The sequence below is a fragment of the Equus przewalskii genome, chromosome 5 (genome assembly GCF_037783145.1).
Source record: "Equus przewalskii isolate Varuska chromosome 5, EquPr2, whole genome shotgun sequence".
NCBI lineage: Eukaryota > Metazoa > Chordata > Mammalia > Perissodactyla > Equidae > Equus > Equus przewalskii.
Genome location: NC_091835.1, coordinates 35,791,599 through 35,817,759, shown reverse-complemented (window position 1 = coordinate 35,817,759; position 26,161 = coordinate 35,791,599). Strand labels below are relative to the sequence as shown.

The 26,161-nt window shown below is 39.2% G+C and overlaps 1 protein-coding gene across 1 annotated transcript in view; it reads left to right on the top strand.

Moving 5' to 3' along the window:
• Window positions 1–21,611, top strand: part of LOC103563703 (antigen WC1.1) — a 52,876-nt gene extending 31,265 nt beyond the window's left edge. The window contains exons 8-15 of the mRNA XM_070619028.1: window positions 17,006–17,047; window positions 17,140–17,454; window positions 17,683–17,715; window positions 18,113–18,250; window positions 18,682–18,774; window positions 19,000–19,083; window positions 20,159–20,305; window positions 21,346–21,611. Coding sequence (XP_070475129.1) covers window positions 17,006–17,047; window positions 17,140–17,454; window positions 17,683–17,715; window positions 18,113–18,250; window positions 18,682–18,774; window positions 19,000–19,083; window positions 20,159–20,305; window positions 21,346–21,464 — 971 coding nt within the window. The 3' untranslated portion in view covers window positions 21,465–21,611. The remainder of the gene's footprint in view (window positions 1–17,005; window positions 17,048–17,139; window positions 17,455–17,682; window positions 17,716–18,112; window positions 18,251–18,681; window positions 18,775–18,999; window positions 19,084–20,158; window positions 20,306–21,345) is intronic.
• Window positions 21,612–26,161: the final 4,550 nt, after the last annotated feature.

Here is a 26,161-nt window from a genome sequence, read left to right as displayed (position 1 = left end):
CGCAAATGATACAATTTTATCTTTTTTATGACTGATTTGTATTCCATTGTATATATACATACCACATTTTCTTTATCCATTCATCCATTAATGGGCACTTGGGTTGCTTCCATGTCTTGGCTGCTATGAATAATGCTGCAATGAACATAGGGGTGCATAAGTCTCTTTGAATGGTTGATTTCATGTTCTTTGGATAATACTCAGTAGTGAGATAGCTGGATCATATGGTATTTCTATTTTTTATTTTTTGTGAAATCTCCATACTTTTTTGTGAAGTGGCTACACCAGTTTGCATTCCTAACAGCACTGTATGAGGGTCCCTTTTTCTCCACATCCTCTCCAACATTTGTTATTTCGCATCTTGTAAATTATAGCCATTATGACATGTGTAAGGTGATATCTCATTGTAGTTTTGATTTGCATTTTCCAAATGAGTGATGTTGAACATCTTTTCATGTGCTTGTTGGCCATCTGTATATCTTCTTTGGAAAAACGTCTGTTCATATCTTCTGCCCATTTTTTGATGAGGTATTTTTTTGAGTTATATGAGTTCTTTATATATTTTGGAAATTAACACCTTGTCAGATATATGATTTGCAAATATTTTCTCCCAGTTGCTGTGTTGCCTTTTGTTTTGTTCATGGTTTCGTTTGCCTTGCAGAAGCTTTTTAGTCTGATGTAGTCTGATTTGTTAGTTTTTTCTTTTGTTTCCCTTCCCTGAGTAGACACGGTGTTCAAAAAGATACTACTAAGACTGATGTCAAAGAGTGTACTGCCTATACTTTCATCTAGGAGTTTAATGGTTTCAGGTCTTACATTCGAGTCTTTAATACATTGTGAGTTAATTTTTGTCTAAGGGGTAAGATAATGGTCTACTTTCATTCTTTTGCATGTGGCTGTCCAGTTTTCCCAGCACCATTTATTGAAGAGACTTTCCTCTCTCCGTTGTATGTTCTTGGTTCCTTTGTCAAAGAATACCTATCCATAGATGTGTGGTCTTATTTCTGACCTCTCAATTCTTTTCCATCGATCTAGGTGTCTGATTTTCTGCCAGCACCAAGCTATTTTGATTGCTATAGCTTTGTAGTATATTTTGAAGTCAAGGATTGTGATACTTCCAGATTTGTTCTTTTTCTCAGGATTGCTTTGACTATTCAGGGTCTTTTGCTGTCCCATATAAATTTTAGGACTATTTGTTCTATTTCCATGAAGAATGTCATTGGGATTCTGATAGGGATTGCATTGAATCTGTAGATTTCTTTAGGTAATATGGACATTTTAACTATGTTTATTCTTCTAGTCTGTGAGCATGGAATATCTTTCCATTTCTTTATGTTGTCTTTGATTTTTTTCAATAATGTCTGATAGTTTTCAGTGTATAGGCCTTTCCTCTCCTTGGTTAAATTTATTCCTGGGTATTCTATTCTTTTTGCTATGATTGTAAATGGGATTGTATTCTAGACTTCTCTTTCTGCTCATTTGTTATTAGTGTATAGAAATGCAACCGATTTTTATAAGTTGATTTTGTACCTTGAAACTTTGCTGTAGCTATTATTTCTAATAGTTTTCTGGTGGATTCTTTAGGATTTCCTATATGTAGATTCATGTCATCTGCAAACAGTGAGAGTGTCACTTTTTCCTTTCCAATTTGGATCCCTTTTATTTCTTTTTCTTGCCTAATTGCTCTGGCTAAAACTTCCAGCACTATGTTGAATAAGAGTAGTGAGAGTGGGCCCCTTTGTCTTGTTCCTGTTCTCAGAGGGATAACTTTCAGCTTTTCACCATTAAGTACGATGTTGGCTGTGGATTTGTCATATATGACCTTTGTTATGTTGATGTACTTTCCTTCTATACCCATTTTATTGAGAGTTTTTATCATAAATGAATGTTGGATCTTGTCAAATGCTTTCTCTGCATCTATTGAGATGATCATGTGATTCTTATCCCTCATTTTGTTCATGTGGTGTATCACATTGATTGATTTGCAGATGTTCAACCATCCCTGAATCCCTGGAATAAATCCCACTTGATCGTAGTGTATGATCCTTTTAATGTATTGTTGTATTCGATTTGCTAATATTTTGTTGAGGACTCCTGCATCTATGTTCCTCGGCAATATTGGTCTGTAATTTTCCTTTTTTGTGTTATCCTTGTTTGTTTTTGGTATCAGGGTAATGTTGGCCCTATAAGATGAGTTAGGAAACATCTCATCCTCTACAATTTTTTGGAATAATTTGAGAAGGACAGGTATTAAATTTTCTTTGAATGTTTGGTAGAATTCTCCAGAGAAGCCATCTTGTCCTGGACTTTTGTTTTTTGGGAGGTTTTTCATTACTGTTTCAGTCTCTTCATTTGTGATTGGTCTATTCAGATTCTCTATTTTTTTCTTGATTCAGTTTTAGGAGGTTGTGTGATTCTAAGAATTTATCCATTTCTTCTAGGTTATCAAGTTTGTTGGTGTATTGCATTTCATAATATTCTCTTACAATCCTTTGTAATTCTGTGGTGCCCATTGTCATTTCTACTCTTTCATTTCTGATTTTATTTATTTGAGTCTTCTCTCTTTTTATCTTAGCGAGTATGGTTAATAGCATGTAAGTTTTGTTTATCTCCTCAAAGAACAAGCTCTTAGTTTCATGGATCCTTTCTATTGTTTTCTTAGTCTCTATTTTGTTTATTTCTATTCTGACTTTTATTATTTCCTTCCTTCTACTGGCTTTGGGCTTTGTTTGTTCTTTCTCTAGTTCTTTTAGGTATACTATTAGATTGTTTGTTTGAGGTTTTCCTTGTTTGTTGAGGTAAGCCTGTATTGCTATAAGTTTCCCTCTTGGTACCACTTTTGCTGCATCCCATAGGTTTTGATGTGTTGTGTTTTCATTTTCATTTGCCCCCAGGTATTTTTTTATTTCTACTTTTATTTCTTCATATCCAATAGTTGTTCAGTAGCATGTTGTTTAGTCTCCATGTATTTGTGTCTTTTCCAGCTTACTCCTTATAGCTGATTTCTAGTTTCTTACCATTTTGGTCAAAAAAGATGCTTGATAGGATTTCAATCTTCTTAAATTTATTGAGGCTCACCTTGTTTCCCAACATGTGGTCTATCTTTGAGAATGTTCCATATGCACTTGAGAAGAATGTGTATTCAACTGTCTTTGGATAGAATGTTCTACGTATATCTATTAAACTCATCTGGTCTAGTGTTTCATTTAGGGTCACTGTGTCCTTGTTGACTTTCTGTCTGGATGATCTATCCATTGACATAAGTGGGGTGTTAAGGTCCCCTACTATTATTGTGTTGCTGTCGGTTTCTCCCTTTAGGTCTGTTAATAGTTCCTTTATATATTTTTGTACCCCCATGTTAGGTGCATTTATATTAATGAGTGTATGTCTTCTTGGTGGAATATGTCTTTTATCATTATATAAAGCCTATCTTTATCTCTCTTTATCTTTTTTATCTCAAAATCTGCTTTGTCTTATATAAGTTTGTCCACTTCCACTTTCTTTTGTTTGGAGTATCATCTTCCATCCCTTCACTCTGACCCTATGTTTTTCTTTAGAGCTGAGATGTGTTTCTGGAGGCAGAATATTTTGGGGTCTTGTTTTTTAATACATCCAGCCACCCTGTGTCTTTCAAGTAGTGAATTCAATCAATTTACATTTAGAGTGATTATTGATGTATGAGGTCTTAATATAGCCATTTTATCTTTTGTTTTCCAGTTGTTCTATACTTCCATTGTTTCTTCTTCTTTGTATTTCTGTCTGCCATTTCAGTTTGGTGGTGTTTTGTGATTTTTTTCCTCAGTTTTCTCTTTATTTGTGATTTGTGACTTTACTCTAATTTTTTGTTCTGTGGTTACCATGAGGTTTGTATAAAAGAGCTCATAGATAAGATAGTACTTTTTCTGATGGCATTTTATATCCATCAGACTATACAGATTCCATTCCTTCCCTCTTCCCCTTCTATGTTTTTGTTCTCACAAATTATTCTTTTTTGTCATGTGAGTTTGTAACCAGATTAAAATGTTTATAGTTATTTTGATGCTTTCTTTCCCTTCATCATTTATGTTATAATTAGGCGTTTGCTAACCTATTCAGATATAGAACTCCAATTTTCTGAATTTGTCTATTTATCTCCTTCCTCAAAGCTTTGTAAACTCTTGCCCTTTTGTTTCAGGTAGGAGGGTTCCCTTCACCTTTTCTTGTAAGGCAGGTCTAGTGGCAATGAACTCCCTCAGCTTTTGACTGTCTGAGAAATCTTCTTTTCCCCTGTCATATCTGAAGGATAATTTCAGTGGATAGAGTATTCTTGGCTAATAGTTTTTGTCTTTCAGTATTTTGAATATTCCTTCCATTGTCTCCTTGACTGTAGGGTTTCTGCTGAGAAATCCACTGAAAGCCTTATGGGGCTTCCTTTGTAGGTTATTTTCTTCTCTTTTGCTGCCCTTAATATACTTTTTTGTCTTTGACTTTTGACAGTTTAATATTATATATGTTGGAGAAGGTCTTTTTGAATTGATATAATTAGGAGTTCTATTAACTTAATGTATGTTCACATGCAGTCCCTTCCCCAGGTTTTGGAAGTCCTCAGCTATTATTTCTTTGAGTAAGGTCTCTGCTCCTTTCTCCCGCTCTTCTCCCCCTGGGATACCTATAATCCTTATGTTACTTTTCCTAACTAGTCAGATATTTCTTGAAGAATTTCTTCACTTTTTAAAATCTTGATTCTCTCTCCTCCTCCACCTGAATTATTTCTATGTTTTTATCTTCAAGTTTACTAATTCTCTCCTCCATAAGATCTGCTCTATTCTTAATGCTTTCTACATTTCTTTTTTATCTCATTAATTGTGTTCTTCATATCCAGAATTTCTGTTTGGTTTTTTTTCTTAGAGCTTCAATCTCTTTGGTGAAGTGTTCCTTCTGTTCCTTAATATTATTCCTGAGCTCACTGAACTATCTTTCTCAGTTTTCTTGTAACTTGTTAAGTTTCTTTATGACAGCTATTTGAATTCTCTGTCAGTTAGGTTGTAATCTTCTGTGACTCTGAGTTTGGTTTCTGGAGAGTTGTCATAATCCTTCTTTTCTTCCATTTTGCTGTAGTTCTTCCTGGTGTTTGATGAATTGATCCTCTACCAGTGCATTTGTGGTAGTAATCACCTTTTCTTATTAAAATACAGCTTTGGTTACTTTGGTTCTGGTCTCCTTGGTCTCATGTTCCTCCACTGCGTCTCCAGAGGTTCAAATGCTGTTGTCCTGTGCACCACTTGCACTGCTGGTCCTGAGTTGTCTGGGGGTGCTTGTTGCACCACTCCCAGGGCTGCTGGGTTCACAGTTGTTGCTGTCACTGGAAGGGGCCTGGGACCTGGGGACTTGTATATAGCCCCCATTGCTGGTGGAGCTGATCTCAAGGGTGGCGTCGCTGGGGGCTGGGGGATTCCACCCTGTCTGCTTGCAGTTGTGTGGGTCAGGCTGCTGCCACTCCACTGACCATTGTGGGATGGAGCCACCACCAGGTGCTACTGCCACTGGCCACCACTGCCATGACTCCTTAGGTGTTTACACAGATGGGGCTGGGCCACCCTTACCTCCACTCACAGTCATCTGACTGCTGTGTGAACATTTACACCCTGTATTGCTGTCACTGGGGGAGGGGGGCTTCTCCCATAGCTCCACAGCTTTCCAGGAAATCCTCTCATGGTCTATGGATGTCTGTTTGGTTGTAATTTAGAGGGGAGAGACAAAAGGAACCACTCACTCTACCATGATGCTGATGTCACTCCCAAGATGATCATATGATTTTTATCCTTCATTTTGTTAATATAGTGTATCATATTAATTGATTTGCAGATGTTGAACCATCCTTGTATCCCTTGAATAAATCCCTCTTGATCATGGTGTATGATCCTTTTAATGTATCATTGAATTTTGTTTGCTAGTATTTTCTTGAGGATTTTTGCATGTTCTGTATTCATTAGGGATATTTGACCGTAATGTTCTTTTCTGTAAGTGTCCTCGTCCAGGTAATACTAGCTTCATAAAATGAGTTTGGAAATGTTCGTTCCTCTTCTATTTTTGGAAGCGTTTGAGAAGGATTGGTATCCTTCTTTGAATGTTTGGTAGAATTCACTAGTAAAGCCATCACGTCCTGGACTTTTGTTTGTTAGGATGTCTTCAATTACTGGTTTAATCTCCTTACTAGTAATCTGTCCAGAATTTCTATATGATTCAGTCTTAGTAGTTTTTATGTTTCTATGAATTTATCCATTTCTTGTAGATTGTCCAATTTGTTAGCAGATAATTGTTCATAGTCATCTCTTAGGATATTTTGCATTTCTGTAGCTTCAGTTGTAATGTCTCCTCTTTCACTTCTGATTTTATTTGTCTGAGTTTTCTCTCTTTTTTTCTAGTGATTCCAGCTAAAGGTTTGTCAACTTTATCTTTTCAAAAAATCAACTCAGTTTCATTAATCTTTTCTATTGTCTTTTAGTCTCTATTTTATTTCTGAGAGTAACATAGGATCTATCTTAGAGAATGTTCCATGCACGCTTGAGAAGAATGTGTATTCCTTTGCTTTTGGATAAAATGTTTTGTATGTGTCTGCTAATGCCATCTGAGCTAATGTGTCATTGAAGGCCAATGTTTCCTTATTGAATTTCTGGCTGAATTATCTATCCATTGATATAAGGAGGATATTAAAGTCCCCTACTATCATTATACTGCTTTTTATGTCTCCTTTTAGGTCTATTAGTATTTGCTTTATGTATAGGTGCTCCTATGTTGGATGCATAAATATTTATAAATATTATATCCTTTTGTTGGGTTGACTCTTTTATCATTATATAATGGCCTTCTTTTCCTTCAGAACAGTCTTTGTCTTAAAGTCTATTTTGTCTGAAATAAATATAGCTACCCAGCTTTCTTTTGGTTTCCATTTGCATGTAAAATCTTTTTCCATCCCTTCTGTTAAGCTTTCTAAGGAATTGCTAATGCAGTATTAGATTATGTTTATTAACCTATATTTGCTCAGTCAGAAGGATGAGAAGTAAGACTTCAGTCATACGAATCACTTACTATGTCCTAGTCATTATATTGAATTTTTTCACATTTAATGAAATTCAATATGTGCAACAAAGTTTTAATAGGTATTATGGTGATAATTTTACTCAGATGAGGAAACTGAGGTTAGGAGTATTTAAATGATATACTCAACACCTTAAAGTAAACAAGGCACAGTGCAGGGAATCCAATGCTGTTTGCTCCATCTCATAAGCTTATGATTTTTTTACTCTGCAAGGCATTTACATCACTCAGACTACTTCTCAAGTCTGTCTACTTACAGACAGTAATTGAGTCCCTGTAGGTACAAACTTATGTTCCAGGCATGAGGACAGAGAAGAGAAGGAAATATAGTTACTGTGGAAAGGAAAATGCCTCTTTTCTGTCAATTCACCACTGTACTCTACTATCAATACAATTCTGGTCGCCAAATTTTGGGGGGTTTCCAACCTAGAAATTCTCTGACACCAATTGAGTGTCATACAATGTAACTCAATTCTGACACTAGCTACCTGGAAATAGCATCAGATCCCACAGGTTAAGGGCTCAGTCTACAAGACTGCTCCTACTTTAGACACCAATAACAAGTCCAGGTTGTCACCTGTGCTTCTGATGACCAACTGTAAACCAGAGGTTCCCACAACCCCCTCTATGGGTTTGATAATTTGCTAAAATAGCTCACAAAACTGGGTGAAATCATTTACTTACTAGATTTTATTATAAAAAGATACAACTCAGGAACAATCACATAGAAGAGATACATAGGACAAGGTATGGGGAAAGGTGCAAGGAAGTCCCATGCCCTCTCAATGCATTCCATTCTCCCAGCACCTTCATGTGTTCACTAACTCAGAAGCTTTCCAAACTCCATTGTTTAATATTTATGTAGACTCTTCATTTGGAGGCATGACTGATATAACTATTGGCCATCAGTGATTGATTCAACTTCCAATCCCTTTCCCCTCCTAATAGGTCAGGGGGTGGGGTTGAAAGTTCTGCCTTCTAATCACATGGCTTATTCCTATGGCAACTAGCCCCCATCTTGTGGTTATCTCTCTAGGAGCTTTCCAAAAATCACTCTATTACATAAACTTACCTATGGTTGAAAGAGGCTTCTTATGAATAACTAAAAGAAAACCCTTGCAGTATTATCTCTCTGCTTCATAGATATTTCAGCATCCAGGAACAAGAACTAATATTATAACGAAAGATGCCCCTAAAGCTCTTATCACTTAGGAAATTAGGGTTTTAGGAGCTGTGTGCCACGAGTATGGGAAGAAGACCAAAGACATATTTCTTATTATGTATCACATGCTGCCTTCATGGAGCTACAATCCAATGCTAAAAACACTCTCTGGACAGAAATTTCTAGTGTCATGAAGAAATAGAAAGTTCTGAGGAAGTGTGCACGTGCGGCAAAAGAATAAATCCATTTAGAGTGAGACCTGAAAAACAAATCAATAAAGCCAATAAAGGAAAGAAAGTGGAGAGATCTTTTTGGTCAGTGTAAATACTGAGGTGTGGGAAATATGGTGTCTATGAGGTACTGAGAAAAGTCCATCATGGCCATAACAGAAAGAGGTTGAGGGAGAGCTATGCAGGTTTACCCTGGAATGGTGAGCAGAGCCAAGACTGCTCTTAGGCAGGACCCAAGACCCAAGAAAACAATCCTGTTAAAGAGTAATTTGTTTATCTTTTTGTCTACCTCATCATGGAGAACTGCTGTGTGGTCAGTGGCCTGGGTTCCCTGTATCTTTCTGTTTGAATTTATCTCTTCTAAGAGGCCCTCAGAATCCAAGTCTTCTTGACTGATCCTTCATCCTCTGGGCCTTCCTCCTTTACTACTGTGTACTAATATGTCCCTTTCATCTGACTCTCTCAAAATCTTCTGCAGAGTCTCCTGGAATTTTGAGCCCATCATCTTCAAATTCCCTTATATCATCACTATTGCCTTCACTTTCATGTTCTGATAAAAACTTGACTTTTCTCTGAAAACACTGATTTCCCTGTGAATCGGAGGCTGTGTGTTTCTCTTTCAACACACTTTTCTCTGGACTGAGACTTGGAACAGTTATACTCCTTGCTCTCAGTTGTCCTTTTCAGTAATTCCTCTTCTGTGTTTCTTCTCAACATCCAGCTACTTTGAAATTCATTCCATGAAGCAATGCTACCCACTATTTGTTTGTTGTTGTCATCATCCAACCTTCTAGTCACTTCCCTTTGTCCACTGAAGACTGCAACTTTAGGCTCACCAGGTTCTTCATCTCTGCCTTATTCCTGGAACCATTAGTCATTACTTCAGCATCTTTAAACACAACTGATACAACATTCTGGTCTCTCAACTCATTGAGATCCTCATTTCTAAGCACCTTTCCTTCCATTCCTTCTCTGCCTATGCATACACTAATAATCATCAATAACTAAACATCTTGAAATCTTGATTTCTTTATTCCATTCTCTGACCACTGCTTCTTATCCTTGAACCTTTTCTATTTCTTTATTGAGATAACATTGGTCTGTAACATTATATAAATTTCAAATGTACATCATATTTCCTTTTTTATCACTTTTTTAATTTTATTTTTATTGCAGTAATATTGGATTATAACACTATATAACTTTCAGGTGTAAATAGTAATATATTTTGAATTTTGTGTAGATTACATCATGCTCAGCAACCAAAAACTAATTATAATCCATTGCCACACATGTGTGCCTAACCACCCTTTTCCCTCTCCTCCCTCCTCCCTTCCCCTCTGGCAAGCACCAATCCAATCTCTGTTGCTATGTGTTTGTTTGTCATTGTTTTTATCTTCTACTTATGAGTGAGATCATGTGGCATTTGATGCTTTATCCCTCTGACTTATTTCACATAGCATAATACTCTCAACATCTATCCATGTTGTCACAAATGGCCAGATTTCATCATTTCTTATGGCTAAGAAGTATTCCATTGTGTATATATACCATGTCTTCTTTATCCATTCACCCCTTGATGAGCACCTAGGTTGCTTCCAAGTCTTGGCTATTGTGAATAAGGCTGCAATGAACATAGAGGTGCATGTATCTTTATGCATTCGTGTTTTCAAGTTCTTCGGATAAATACCCGGCAGTGGAATAGCTGGATCATATGGTAGGTCTATTCTTAATTTTATGACGAAACTCCATTCTGCTTTCCATAGTGGCTGCACCAGTTTGCACTCCCACCAGTAGTGTACAGGGTTCCCTTCTCTCCACATCCTCTCCAACACATGTTTCCTATTGTGTTAAGTATAGCCATTCTGATGGGAGTGAGGTGATACCTCATTGTAGTTTTGATTTGAATTTCCCTGATAGCTAATGATGTTGAGCATCTTTTCATATGCCTGTTGGCCACTCGTATATCTTCTTTGGAGAAATCTCTGTTCAGATCTTTTGCCTATTTTTTAACTGGGTTTTGGTTTTTTTGTTGTTGAGACATATGAGTTCTTTGCATATTTTGCATATTAACCCTTCATCTGATATATGGTTTGCAAATATCTTCTCCCAATTGTTAGGTTGTTTTTTCATTTTGTTGATGGTTTCCTTTGCTGTGTGGAAGCTTTTTAGTTTGACGTAGTCCCATTGTTTATTTTTTCTTTTGTTCCCCTTGCCCGGTCACTCATGTACTTGAAAATATACTGCTAAGACTGATGTCAAAGTGCATACTGCCTATGTTTTCTAGTAGAATTTTCATGGTTTCAGGTCTTACATTCAAGTCTTTAATCCATTTTGAGTTTATTTTTGTGCATGGTATAAGATAATGGTCTACTTTCATTCTTTTGCATTTTCTTTTTTTGTGTTGTCCTTGTCTGGTTTTGGTATCAGGATAATGTTGGCTTGTAGAATGAGTTAGGAAGTCTCCCCTCCTCTTCAATTTTTTGGAAGAGTTCGAGAAGGATAGATATTAAGTCTTCTTTTAATGTTTGGTAGAATTCACTAGGGAAGGCATCTGGTCCTGGACTTTTATTTTGGGGGATGTTTTTATTATTGTTTCAGTTTCCTTACTAGTGATTGGTCTATTCAAATTCTCTGCTGCTTCTTGTTCAAGTTTTGGAAGATTGTATGATTCTAATAATTTATCCATTCTTCTAAATTATACAATTTGTTGGCATAGCTTTTCATAGCATTATCTTATAATCTTTTGTATTTCTGAGTTGTCTGTTGTAGTTTGTCCTCTTTCATTTCTGATTTTATTTATTTGATCCATCTCTCTTTTTTTCTTGGTGAGTCGAGCTGAAGGTTTGTCAATTTTGTTTATCTTTTCAAAGAACAAGCTCTTGGTTTCATTAATTTTTCTATTGTGTTTTAGTCTCTATTTCATTTATTTCTGCTCTGATTTTTATTTCCTTCCTTCTGCTGATTTGGGGATTTGTTTGTTCTTCTTTGCCCAGTTTCTTAGGTGCACTGTTGGATTGTTTATATGGGATTTTTCTTGTTTGTTGAGGTAGGCCTGAATTGCTATAAACTTCCCTTTTGGAACTACTTTTGCTGTATCCCATAGATTTTGGCATGTCACATTTCCATTTTCTTTTGTCTCCAGATATTTTTTTATTTCTCCTTTGATTTCTTCATTGACCCAATCGTTGTTCAGTAGCATTTTGTTTAATCTCCACATTTTTGTGGCCTTTCTGATTTTCTTCCTGTAGTTGATTTCTAGTTCCATACCTTTGTGGTTAGAAAAGATGCTTGGTATTATTCCAGTATTCTTAAATTTATTGAGACTTGTTTTGTTGCCTAATATGTGATCAGTCCTGGAGAAGGTGCCATGTGCATTTGAAAAGAATGTGTATTCTGTGGTTTTTGGATGGAATGTTCTATATATATCCACTAAGTCCATCAGGTCTAATGTGCCATTTAAATCCAGTGTTTCCTTATTGATCTTCTGTTTGGATCATCTGTCCATTGGTGTAAGTGGAGTGTTAAAGTCCCCTACTATTATTGTGTTACTGTCTATTTCTGCTTTTATGTCTGTTAATAATTGCTTTCTGGATTTAGCAATGCTCCTATGTTGAGTGCATAGATATTTACAAGTGTTATATCTTCTTGTTAGATTGTTCCCTTTATCATTATGTAGTGCCCTTTTTCGTCTCTTGCTACAGTTTTTGTTTTAAAGTCTATTTTGTCTGATATAAGTATTGCTACCCCTGCTTTCTTTTCTCTGCCATTTGCATGGAGTATCTTTTTCCATCCCTTCACTTTCAGTGTCTGAGTGTCTTTAGGTCTGAAGTGTGTCTCTTGAATGCAGCATATATATGGGTCTTGTTTTTTTATCCAATCCGCCACCCTATGCCTTTGGATTGGAGTGTTTAGTCCATTGACATTTAAAGTAGCTACTGATAAATACGTATTTATTGCCATTTTGTTACTTTTTTCCTGGGTGTTTTAGTAGTTCTTCTCTGTTCATTTCTTCTTATCTTGCTCTCTTCCTTTGTGGTTTCATGGCTTTCTTTAGTAATGTGTTTGATTTCTTTCTTCTTATTTATTTGTTTTTTATTTTAGGTTTCTGGTTTGTGATTACCATGAGGTTCCTATATAATATTCTACATATATAGCAATCTGTATTGAGTTGATAGTCTCTTTAGCTTGACCTCTTTCTAAAAGCTCTACTCTTTTACTCCTTTCCTCCCACATTTTATGTTTTGGAAATCATATCTAGTCTCTTGTTTTGTGTGTGTCTATCCGTTACCCTCTTATCATTGAAATAGGTAATTTTAGTACTTTGTCTTTTAACCTTCATATTATCTTCATAGGTGGTTGATCTGCTACCTTTACTATATTTTTGCCTTTACCAGGGATTTTATTGCCTGCTTTGTTTGTTGTTGTTGTGGTTTGATAATTTTCTTGACCCTGTTTGTGGTCTTCTCTTTCCCACTTAAATCCCTTCAGCATTTCTTGTAGAACTGGTTTCTTGGTGATAAACTCCTTTAATTTTTGCTTCTCTGGGAAGCTCTTTATCTCTCCTTCCATTGTGAATGATAACTTTGCTAGATAGGATATTCTTGGCTGTAGGATATTCTTTCAGCACTTTAAATATGTCATGCCACTCTCTTCTAGCCTGAGGGGTTTTGGCTGAGAAGTCTACCGATAGCCTTATGGGCTTTCCTTTGTATGTCACTTGTTGCTGTTCTCTTGCCACTTTTAGGATTCTCTCTTTATCTTTAATTTTGGACATTTTAATTATAGTGTGTCATGGTGTGGGCCTCTTTGGGCTTATTTTGTTTGGTGCTCTCTGTGCTTCCTGTACTTGGATGTCTGTTTCCTTCCTTAAGTTAGAAAATTTTTCAGCTATTACTTCTTCAAATAGATTCTCTACCCCTTTGTCTTTCTCTTCTCCTTCTGGGACACCTATAATACAGATGTTAGAGCATTTGATATTGTCCCAGAATTCCCTTAGACTGTTATCATTCTTTTTAATTATTTTTTTCTTTTATCTGTTCAGCTTGGGTGATTTCCTCTAGTCTTTTGTCCAGCTTGCTGATCTGCTCTTCTGTATCATCTACTCTGCTATTGAGTCCCTCTAGTGAATTTTTCATTTCCAGTATTCTATTCTTCATTTCTGATTGGTTCTTTTTTATATTTTCCAATTCTTTGTTGATGTTCTCACTGTGTTCATCCAGTCTTCTCCCAATATCATTGAGCATCCTTATGAGTTTTTATTTGAACTCTTTTTAAGGTGGATTGCTTATTTCTGTTTCATTTAGTTCTTTTTCTGGGTTTTTGTCCTGTTCCCTTGCTTGGAATGTATTCCTTTGCCTCCTCATTACACCTCTTTCTCTGTGCTTGTATCTATGTACTAGGTGAATTGGCTATGTCTCCTGATCTTGGAGAAGTGGCCGTGTGGAAGAGACACCTTTTGAGGCCTGGCAGTGTGCTTCCCTCTCATCACCAGTCCAAATGATCCAGGAGTGACCCCTGTGTGGGCTACTTGTGTCATTCTGCTGTGACAGAGTTGCTCTTAATGCATGTACCCAGGGAATCTAGTCTTTCCCTTGCTGCATGGCTGTTTGTAAATTGGGATTGGGAAACCCCAGCACCATTGGCTACAAGGTATAATAGCACACTCCTATTGCAGCTTTCCTGTTAATTGGGTAGGTACCCAGTGTAGCTGGTTACTAGGCTCAGGGGCTTACAGTTACTGTAGGCCTCAGGCCTGCAAGGCTGTTGTCAGCTGTTTTAGGATTGCAGCTGAGTGGGGTTGGCCCTAGGCACAGGAGCACCCAATTGTTTCAGGCTTTGGTAGGTGGGGCTGATACTCTTTTTGGCTGTTTGTGAAGCACAGGTCTTCTGCCACTGATAAGCCCCACCCCCCACAGCTCCATACACACCATCAACACAGTCCTGGCCCATGTGCACTTCCTGACCCCCAGAGCATATCCAGTCACCCCACTGCAGACCCCTCAGCTTTCCATCAATACCCCCTACAGTTTATCTGGTCCTCACATAGGCCCTGGCCCACAGAGGGGGGCACACACATCTGCCTGTAAAGGATCAAGGCACTGAGTCTATGCAGACCGAGAAGTCACCTGAGGGCTTGCTGTTGGGTGGGACTGGTCCCTAGGGCAGGCTGCCTGCCCTGGCTGAACTTGATTAAACCTGTGCTCTAGTGGGTGTGGCAGACCCCTGGGCTAACAGGCCAGGGGAAGAACTTCAATGGCATCTGCTAGCTTCTGTGTCAGCACACCTGTACTACATCACAACAATGGCTGCCACCAATGTCTCAGTCTCTGGAGAGGTCTCACCTCTGACTGAGATGCACCCAGAGTCTACCAGGTGAGTTTCTTTTCACCAAAGGACTGTGAAGCCTTCTTTTTGGTGACTTTAGGTTGTTTTCTAAGATGGGTGAATTTGTGCAAGGGCCCTTTGAGGGCTGGGATTTTTCAGGCTTGTCAGATAGCTTTTCTGGGGATATTCCTCACTGCAGTTAAAATCCAGTGAAGCCAGACAGTAGGACACTCACCTCAGTTGTGCCAAGTCTGAAGGATGCTTATAGCAGTAATGGGCCCCTGCTTAGGATCCCACTCCTCCAGGGAGGGCTATGTCCCTTAGGTGGCTCCCACCCAGCTGGCTGTGAATCTCCGTGGCTCACAAAAGTGGCTTTTTTTCTCTCCCGAGGAATTTCTGCCTCTTCTGTCTCATTCAGGACTGTCTCATGTTGTGAGGGTTCTTTTTATCCAGTTTTCAGTTTCCCCTCCAGGGTAATTTTTCCAACAATATTTGTACTCTGATTGTGTTCATGGGAGGAGGTGAATTCAGAGTCTGCCTACACCACCATCTTGATGAGATCTGCTTCTTATCCTTATGTCTTATATCCCATAATGCTCCTTTACCAATCATTTTTATCCTCATGGAGACACTCAATCTTTTCCTCTGTCGATTTTTCTTAATTTTTCACTTTCCTCATATCCGCATTTTTTTCTTAGCCAGATTATATTTTTTAAAACACAACATTATAATCATTTAACTATATTCCATTTTCTTGCCTCTTCTTTGTCAGTCCTTACCTGGATATTCAACATATAGAAATAAATAAGTACATGTTTGTGGGAGACAAACATTTAGGCAATAACACCTTTCTCAACATTTCTTTCCTCTCTCTCTCACACACACACACACACAGACACACACACACACATACCATTCAGTTGTACTGTGGACAACATGCTGGGAGTCTCCTGAAATCTCCCAGAGGAGAGAAAATAGCCATAGATATTTCAAAGGCAGAGGCTCACCCTCTTTCTTGCCTCTTTCCTCATCTCATTGTCTTTTCCCTGTTGAAGGCCAATGATGGTTTAAATCATTGAACCTTATATTGATAATATCTTTTCTACAGTAAAACACTCTGAATTGAGAGGTTGTAAAGTCTCTGACTCTGAAAGTGAAAAACCACCCCAAAAAGGTCCTGCCATCATTTTCTGAGATTTTCTCTGCATAGGGTAGGAGGTTTGATTGGATGATTTAGAAAGAATATAGAAATTCCGATATTTTATGAAAAGTACCAAGTACACTTCTGTTTTCTTCTGTTGTTTTGAACTTATATGTATTTAAGTTTTAATTCTTTTATTTTTTGTCTTTTGTTTGTTATCTCTATGTCCTCTCAATCTATTTTTCAGTATATTTGTTTGAGTCTCATGCAGACATTTATGTCTTACTTGCGAGCTCTTTGTCCAACTGTCTTTCTCTGAATTTTGATTGTTCTAGTCTGTACATTCCCTTTTTTAAGTTTCTTCTTACATAGTAATCTTTGCTTGCCCACATGTCATACTCAAAAATAGATGAGTAGTTTAGAATCTGTTTTAAAATTTTCCATTAAAAACTAAGTAAATGGAATATTGAATATAAACTAATTCTGTGCTTATGGACTAATTATTTTTAACATGCACTATTTATTACCACAAACCATTACCATTCATTTATATTTTCTTTATTATTTTACTGATTAGTAAGAATTTAAAGGAATTACTGGACTTGTATTCATCTATTCATGCATTCAATAAATATTTATCAAGCCCCTATACACAGTAATTATAGAAGATTCTCCATACATACTTGTTGAATGAATGTGCACAATGTGCCAGGCACTGTCCTAATAGCAGAAACACAGGGGTGAATAGATATGCAAGATCCTTCCTCTAGTGGAGCTTTCATTCAGGGGTGTGTGTGGGTGTGTGTGGTTGTCTGCATGCATGTCTTTCTGTGTTTATTCTGGAATGCAGTGAGTGATAAACAAGTAAACTGATAAAATAATTTCAGCTGGAGATAAGGGCTAAGATCCAGTGAATGTCTCATTAATCCAGCCCATTAGATTAATCATGAAACCTGTTATTTTCACTTGTCATTGGACTGAGCCAAGAACCTTAGATAATCTTATTTGGGGGCAAGACCACCCCCAGCTGTCCCTGATCCAGCACTTCCCTGTTGTCTGTTTCTGCAGTAATGAGACCCAAGAGCTGTCCAACTGCTGCCCCCTGCACAGGTACATCAGCCCCTCCTGCCTCCCCTGTTGGCTCCCAGGGGCTTCTTCCTTCCCACCAGGGTTGGTAACAGGAGGTGCTGCTGCCTTTTCAGACAAAGAGAAGCTCCGACTCAGAGGAGGAGACACCAAGTGCTCAGGGCGAGTGGAGGTTTGGCACAATGGCTCCTGGGGTACAGTATGTGATGACTCCTGGAGCCTGGCAGAAGCCGAGGTGGTGTGTCAGCAGCTGGGCTGTGGCTCTGCTCTGGATGCCCTGCAAAAGGCAGCATTTGGCCTGGGAAATGGGAGCATCTGGCTGGATGAAGTGCAGTGCAGGGGCAGGGAGTCCTCCCTGTGGGCCTGTGCTGCGGAGCCCTGGGGGCAGAATGACTGCAAGCATGAGGAGGATGCTGGAGTGAGGTGCTCTGGTGAGTGGAGGATCCGGGAATTGACCAAAAATTGAAGGAGGTATGAATTTAGATCCACAAGCACTTCCTGAACTAACCTGCTGTTCTGTGCTCTGGCTCCAGGAGAGGGTTTGCCTGAAATCCTGGGATCTGGGAGAGAACAATATGCCAGTGGTTAGTAAGGGTAACCCTATGGCTTTTCCAGGCCAACTCAGTACAGTGAGCCCATTTTCCTCCTATTCTCTGCAGGTGAGAGGAAAGCAGTTCTCCAAACCCATGCAAGTAAGTGATCCTTCTGCTCTGAACCATGTGATAGTGGAGAAAACCATATTTTCAGGGACCTGCTCTATTGAATATAAATATTTCTGGCAAAATTAACCATATTAGCATAGGCAAGGTCTAAGGTGTTTTTAGTCCTATTAAGTTGTGGCAGCTGCAATGCTCCAAAGCTTTACTAGCTTTCATTTTATAAAAATCCCTTAGAGCCAGATTCAGAAGACAGTTGACACTGCTCAGGACTGGGTCAATCATATCTTGGGGTTCAGGCAGATCCGTTGTATCTGAATGGTGACTTCGTGGTCTTTAGGTCTCAAGGGATGACTGGGATAAGAGGTGGGGAGGACGGCTCTCCTAGGCTTATGACCCTCTCTGAAACCACATGGCCCTCTTCTCTCCTCAGGCACCAATTCAGGCTCAGCTCCTGTCCCTGGCTTCTTCTCCCTACCTGGGATCTTCTGTATCATACTGGGGGCCCTTCTTTTCCTGATCTTTATCATCCTGGGAATTCAGCTGCACAGATGGAGAGCAGAGCATCAAGGTGGGCCTTAGGGGTGGTAAATGATCTGGAAAGTAGAGGAAAGGTTATTTCCAGTTGTGATACCAAGCCAGTTGTGACATCAAGAAAAGTGAACAAGTATTGGTCTCCATCTTCATTATCTGGCAAAAGTCCACCTTCTCTACAATAGACTTTAAGATTTGAAAGAATTGAATCCTTGGTCCTGGGTTGAATGTAAACTCTCAAAAATTATAACTTCCTGTGTGAACAGTGTCAGTGGAAAATGAGTATAGGATCAAGATCAGGGTCAGGAAATTTAGTTCTGTCTCAAAAAGGCACAAGGCTAAGAAAGGGGCCCTAGCAGCCCACAGGGGTTTCCCCAAGTGTGAGAATTGGAGAGCACTGAAAACTTTGTCTATTGGTAAAGAGAATACCTCCAAGGGCAGTCTCTAAAGTCATGCCATACTCCCCAGCCTTATCTACTTTTGAAGATGCTGTTGATGAGCCCTTGTACCAAGAGATTGATTACATCATAAAACCAGAGGAAGACCTGTTGGACAGCCCAGGTATGTTCCATGCCCTCCCCTCTGTTCATGAGCTAGCCATGGGTTATCTTCAGCAAGAACAGACCCAACCACTAACCCAACCTCTCAGAGTCAGCCTCCTCTTAAGTCAAGAGCTCCAAGCCTTCTCTCTACAAGTCTGAATCCTCAAGGTTTCTTCTAAACCATGACATTGGGCCACCTGGTGTGGGAAAAGTTTTCTGTTTGTTATGTTTTTCTCCTTAACAGATAACCTGTCTGATGACTCAGTGACTAAGCTGCCATATTACCCAGGGGACAACAAGCAGACTGGAGACCCTGAATCTGCCCCAGGTAGTAGAGATAGGTCATCCCTTGGATGGTGGGGATGAGGAGGAGGAATCTCATCTGAAGAGAACTCATCCTACAATTAGGATGAGAAGGATCTCTTCTCTCCAGTTCACAACAATTTTTTCTTCTCTCTGCCCATTCTGTGACCTCAGAAAGAGAAAGATCATACTCAGCTTTCTGCATCCACAGCTACTTCTCCTCACTTACAGACATGCATCTAATGTATTATTATGGGTTCAAAGGCCATGTTTTTTTAAATAACATCTGAAACTGATAATCTCAAAAATTCTGTAGCAATAGAGAACATTTGGAAGTATGGTTGGACCCTGAGAGAGTATGATATTTGGATCATTTAATGGATTATGTATATATTGAGACCAAAAAAGTGTTTTTGGTAAGCCCTGGAATACATGGAGTGCTTGGTACCTGTGCTTACCCCCTACTAGAAACTCTTATTTACAAGGGACCTAAGAGAGGAGAATGCCCCTCCAGGATCTCCTCCAGATAGTGAAGATGGACAGCTCTTAGGATGAGGCATGTCCAGAAGGGCTCCTGGGGATCAGATCCTGAGGTCAGTTGGGTCTAGAGGGAATTGAAACCCAGGCCTCCTGTGATTGGGACTGGTGAGATCTCCTGTCACTGAGTGATAGATATCCATGCTTCCCTCTCCCTGCCAGCTCTGTGTCTCCCACAGCTTCAGAGGGCACATGAACAGCCTGGGTTCTCTCGATCTGGATTCATCCTTCCTCAGTCACTGATGTGTGCATATTATATGTTACAACTCAGTACCATATGCTTGAAAATAGTACCTGAAATTCATAGCACAATTGCTTTTGTTGATGATTTATGGTATGAGAGACCATATTAGAAAAATATTATTGACCTTCATGTATTGGAATATTTAGAAGATACAAATGATTTCTGAGAAGATTGAGATCAAATATACGCCTTTGAGACAACCCTGGGTATGGTGCCTATATTTATCAGCTGTTAGAGTCTCTGCATTAGAAGGGACTTAAGATATCACCTAGTCCAACCCATATTTTGCTGTTCCCCCTAAGTCCTTGTCTACTTTCAGAGCCTCCAGGACAGCATGTCAATGCCACAGGAAATGGTTATGATGATGTTGAAGAGTCATTTGTTCCTGAAATTCCTTCTTTCCCTGGGATGAGTGAGAATTATTTTTCCCCAGAGGAGGGAGATAGTGCCAGGTATTCCCAGACAGGTGAGTGGACAGCTCTGTCTCCAGTAGCCTTACTTCCCTGCCATGGAAAAGATGAGTTTGGACCGTCAATAGTCAGTTTTTCTTTACTATCAGAATCTAGGTAGCCTCGTATACCTGGATAAGATCAGCTCTTCCCTTTCCCTAGTATATTACAGATATTTTACCTCTTCTGAGAGGAGAAACATGTTGTGTTCTCTGTGTCCATGTCCACCATCAGTTGGATGTAGAAATGTCTGTAATGAGTTGCAGAGGTTTTGTTCTCATTTTTCATACCCCAAATTGAGACATATGTTCCAACGATAAATTTGCGGACTCTCTTGGATTGCAAGAACTAATCTGGAAAGATTTTTAGTGGCAATGTAAATTAAATTTGTGAACTATGAAAACTTGTCTTGGGGTAACTATTTAACCAAATGTTTAAAGTTGATATTGCCCATTATCTATGAAAAATGTGCAATGGCCTTAATTAGAGGGTCATAAAATCTCAGCACTAGAAGGAAACAAAGACACATTTCTCTCACTGTTTCAATTGATAGATGAAGACCCTCATTCCTTAGGACTAGGCTTTCTGCTTATATTTGAGTATGTGGTCCCTGGGGAGTAGGAGATTGTGGGATTTGGCTGAGCTTCTCCCTTTTGGCATCTGACAGAGAACCCAAATTGTTCTCATGATTAATGTTAGGTCAGGCTTGATCTATTATTGAGGTGCTGAGGAGAGGTCATCTGAGGTGCTCTAGAGAGTCATCTCCACCCTCCATTCCTTAAGGAATTGTACCAGACTTCTGTAGAAGAGAGTGTTTGTGTCTGTCGTCCACTCCTTGCCATTATTGATCTATCTTCTTTCCAACTATTGAAATCAAGACAAGATTTGCACAGAGTGGCTGAGTCAGTATGGAGTAGCTCTATCTAGCTTCTCAGACAAGCGTTGGGTCCCCACAGCACTGGTCCCTCCTCCCTATCTTGTAACCACTTTTTACGTCTCCTTCCACCTTCCTTTATTTTTGTCAGCACTGAAACCAAGGTTCTCCTTACTATTTCAGACATCTCTCTACAGTCTCCTAGAGAAGCTGTCAACTATAGCATAGAAGAGAAAGAACCCTCATTGGTCCTGAGACAAGAAGACCCTGCGTATGATGATGTTGAGCTTAGCACCATATAGTGCCATTTTTGGAGCAAGTAACTCTTCAAAGAATCTCTGTAACGTTGTTTCCCAAATAAATGAGAATGTATCTTCTTCATTACTGCAATGTTTTTACATGTACCTATAATGAAAGGAAATTATTCATAATAAATACTCTGAGCTTCACAGACGAGTGCTGTTCTCTTAAAAATTTAAATACATTCACCCACACTGACCTTGGGAAATTCATTCTTCAAAGATATTCCTTTCACCAAGTGAAACATCAGTTGAAAAATCAGTGTTATCACCATCCCACAGACTACATTCTTGCCTTCATTTAGGTACATATAAATTCATATTTTTCTTGAATAGCATGAAACTCTCGAAATCTGGCCCAGAACCAAGGACTTACTCTTAGGAAGATAAACTCAGAAATGAAAATTCTCAGGCCACATCCTAGAACTACTAAATCAGAATCTGTGTTGTCACAAAGGTTTCAGGTTATACTTATGCATATCAACATTTGAGAAGCCCTGGTTTATGCAGAGCAAGGACAGACAAGCTGGGTTGAACACGTGTTTACAGGACAGGCCCCTTGCTATGTGGGAGGTGTAGGAATTGGGAGAGCAAGAGGGGAAGCCTCGAGATGGCTCTTCCCACAAGGCAACATTCCCACAAGGAACCTTGACTTCCAGCCTCAGGTTCCTCTGAGAGGATAGGGGATCAGGGTACCTTTTGAGCAGAGGTCACCTGCCCTGGACTGGGAAGCATGAGGAAAAATCTCTGGCTTCAGCACTTAAGCACAAAAGGTGCGAAAAGTGGGGCTGAGCAAAGACAGGCCTCAGCAAAGGGAGAAAGAGTTCCCCCCAAATCAAGAGGAAGAGAAAGGGTGTACTTGTCTTGTTAATGTCCTGGGCTACTGGAAGAGGAGACTGAGGGATCCAGCAAACAGCTTTCGTTTTTTGTCATTTAGAAGGAATATTGTCAAGGGAAGAGGCTATAACATGTTCTGTTTAAGTTTGTGAACTTTAATTAGGCCTTTTAAACATTTCAATACGTGGTATGTGGGCCCCAATTTGCATCCTTGCCAGGACCTGCAAATGTTAAGAGTAAGCCTTTGTCAAGACCAAGATAATAATCAAAACTTCAATCTTTCTTCAAAGGTAAGTCTTCTCCTCCCCCTCCCTTATTCTAAGGCCTGCAATTCAGGACTAGCTAATTTGGGGAAAGTAGGTTTTGTTGGGTTTTGTTTCCTCTACCTTTTCATTTTCTTCCCCGTTTGCTAGTTGCTGTCGTGAGAGAGAAGAGACGTATGCTGTCAGGGAAGTTCGTCCTTGGCTGGGTGGCTTCGCGCTTACCTTCAGAGTAAGTGCTTCAGAGGTTTCTGTCACCAGGGACCTTTCTCTTGCAGTTCGCTTCTCATGGTCCATGCATCTCTATTTCACAACTCTTCCCACTGTCCCTAGAAATCAAGCATTCACCCCCTCCTGGACAGGACCCAAGACAAGCCTGCACTGGTCCTCTCTCCGGCACAGGCCATGTATAGCCTCTCATGCCAACAAATTCCCAGAGTGCAGGCCAGGCCGGGAATAGCCACCTCTATCCTGCACCCGACCAGCACCAGTTCAATGAGTTCACTGAGTCTCTCAATATTTCAAGCTCTCCGTGTTAGTCAATGAAAATCTTTCTCATTAGGCTTGAGATAAAAGATATAAGATTCCCTCACTTCTTCCTTCTCGGTGAGGAAGAGAGCTCACAGCATTGCAACAGTTCTCTTTGAAAAATATTTCCCTCACAAATCCCCCTCTTGACATTATGATCCCTTCATTGTCCATAATCTGCTTCAGGGGGCCAAGTGGCATGGAAGCAAGTCTGATATATTTCCTTTGCAAATTCTATATTTAGCTGTCTGGCTCCAGAATTTCATATCTATTACATTTTGATGTCTTGGTAGAAAGTTCAGTTTTAACATTCTACTCCAGAAACATAAAAGAACCATCAAAGAACAAGCAGGAGAATTGCCTGTACCAGAATAGTTTAAGCTAGAGAATGCCCTTACTGGCCAATATGATGGTCTGGTCTCCTGAGGGCGTATGATATTTTCTGGTTGGAATGGAAGATACATCCATCTTTGTTGGAAAGATGGGTTTGTCAGTTTGCAGAGCTTGAGACCATTAAACCTTCCAACTAAATATCCAGCTTCCCCTGTTCATTATGTAGGTTTTCAATCATTTCATACCAAACCTTCCTCCACCCTTGTGGGTTACAGTTAGAAGATGCTTCGACCGTATTCGAGTAATATCCAGTCCATCTGACAGTTGCATTTCCTAGTGTAAATTAATAAAAATGACATTCTGATTTAAAATTTAAATTGTCCTTTGAAAAGCTGAAGTCAGTAGAGATCCCTTATCCTTTTGAAAATAAGAAAATGTTAAAGAATTAGCTTCCTAATGGTAATATCTTACCAATAATTATCAGAGAGGGAAAGGAAGAAGAAAAGAATGAGGAAAAGGAAGAAGATGGAAAGGAAAATTCCATATGTTCATTTTCATATAATTAATATTACCATAAAAATCTTTTCACATAAATTTTGCCTACATTTCAGATTATTTATTTGTAGTAGATACCCAGAAAGGGAATTATTATTATTACATTTGCATAAAAGAAATTTATTATTAGTCAAATGGGAAAAATATTAAGTTTTTACCATATTGCCCATGTAGTACCTGGAAATCTGTCTACAGTCATGAGCCACATAATGATGTTTCAGTCAACAACAGATCACATATATGATGGTGGTGCCATAAGATTAGTCCCCTATAGCCTAGGTGTATAGCAGGCTATACCACCTACATTTGTGTAAGTACACTCTATGTTTGCACAACAATGAAATCGCCTAACAACACATTTCTCAGAATGTATCCCATTTTTAAGTGATGCATGACTATATTCTCCTGTGAATCACTCAACCTTCTTGAAGAAGTAGAAAAGAAAAAATAAACCTATATCCTTCTTCTCACTCCAGATCTAAGTCACTTTATCATTCAGAAGTGGCTGGGGCAGGGTGTGTTTAAGGCAACAGAGACTCTTGTGTTGATGACCTCCCCTTAACCCCTACCCCTGCACTTTCCCAAGGCCGGCAGCCAGCCCTCAGCTCAAGTAGACATGGGATCTTTACACAGCGCTTAACGGGTTCTAGACTTCTCAGTTCCAAATAAGTAAATGATTAATTTTTAAAAAGAAATTTCAAAGTCAAGTAGTAATGCACTCACAGTATCAGGGGACTTGTCCACTGTGTGAAGGCATCAGCTTCTACATGGATGTTGCTTGTCTAAGATCAGAGGTTCCAGATCGCAAGTGTGCAGTTTATAGGATCGCCACAAGATGGCAGAGCTGGGAATGACAAATTCCTGGAAGCTGAAGGAGCCAAGTAAAATTTAATTGCTTGTTTTTTTAAAAGATCACAATTAGGGGGCTGCCCACTGGCATAGTGGTTGAGTTATGGCACTTCGCTTTGGCAGCCTGGGGTCCACTCAAGCGATCCTGGGCATGGACCTACACACAGTTCATCAAGCCATGCTGTGGCAGCATCCCACACAAAAAATAGAGGAAGATTGGTACAGATGTTAGCTCCACAACAATCTTCCTCAAGCAAAAAGAGGAAGGGTGGCAACAGATGTTAGCTCAGGGACAATCTTCCTCACCAAAAAAAAAAATCACAATTAATATCTATTTTGTATTTAAACATCCTAGTATGATCTATTGACTAATAATTAGAATTTCATTGTTTGAACTATGAAAGAAATTAATGAAGATAGCAATATAGACACTAAGGAAAGATTAGATGGGATGATAGATTGATGATAGTGGTGATTGTAAAGATAGGTATCTAGATAGATAGATAGATAGATAGATAGATAGATAGATAGATGGATAGATAGATGGATAGATGGATAGATAGATAGATAGATAGACAAATGGACACAATAGCTATATATAAGGGGCTTTTAAAATATGCTAAATATTTTTTCTTTTATTTCTTTTTATTTTATGTAAACTATCCCTTTCAGCCAATCACCAAATGATGCTTCAGCAGAGAAAGAGATTGTTATTACAGGAAACAGAGAGAAAGAAGTGGTCAACATTCAACTCTAGTCCTCCAAAATAGGATTTTTGGGCCTGAAGAAGAAAACAAATAGCTTTGAAAGACTAAGGTTTTCTAAACTTCAAATTTTCCCTCTTTGTATGTTGAGAGTTTCATTGGGTAGGACTCAGAACAACACTGTAGTATAAACCATAGCTAAAGAAGACACAAAATATAATTTAAGGGAATTGCCAGAGACAAAAAAGGGAAGTAGAAAGTCTTTTTCTAGGGGTGGCTCAGGGCAGGGGGCAAAAGAGGCATGTGAAAGAGAAAAGAGAAGGGGGCAAATGCTGCTTGAAACCATCCGTGACTCCACCTCCTTCATTCTGAGGTCAAGTGGAAATGTGGATGAATGAAAGCCCAGATGGGTTGAAGGGAAAGCCAAAAGCAGAAGGGGCTTATGCCTGACTTAGCCATTGCTGCCTTGTTCTGATTTCCATTGATCAGAGAAGCTCCCAGATGCTCCCCAGCAAGAAGCTCTGGGGTCAGTACAGAGAGAAAGAAGGGCAGTAGAGGGATGCAAGACAGGGTCCCCACCTCAGAATTCAACCTTACTAACACATGCTACCACCTCACTCTTCATGCCCCCTCA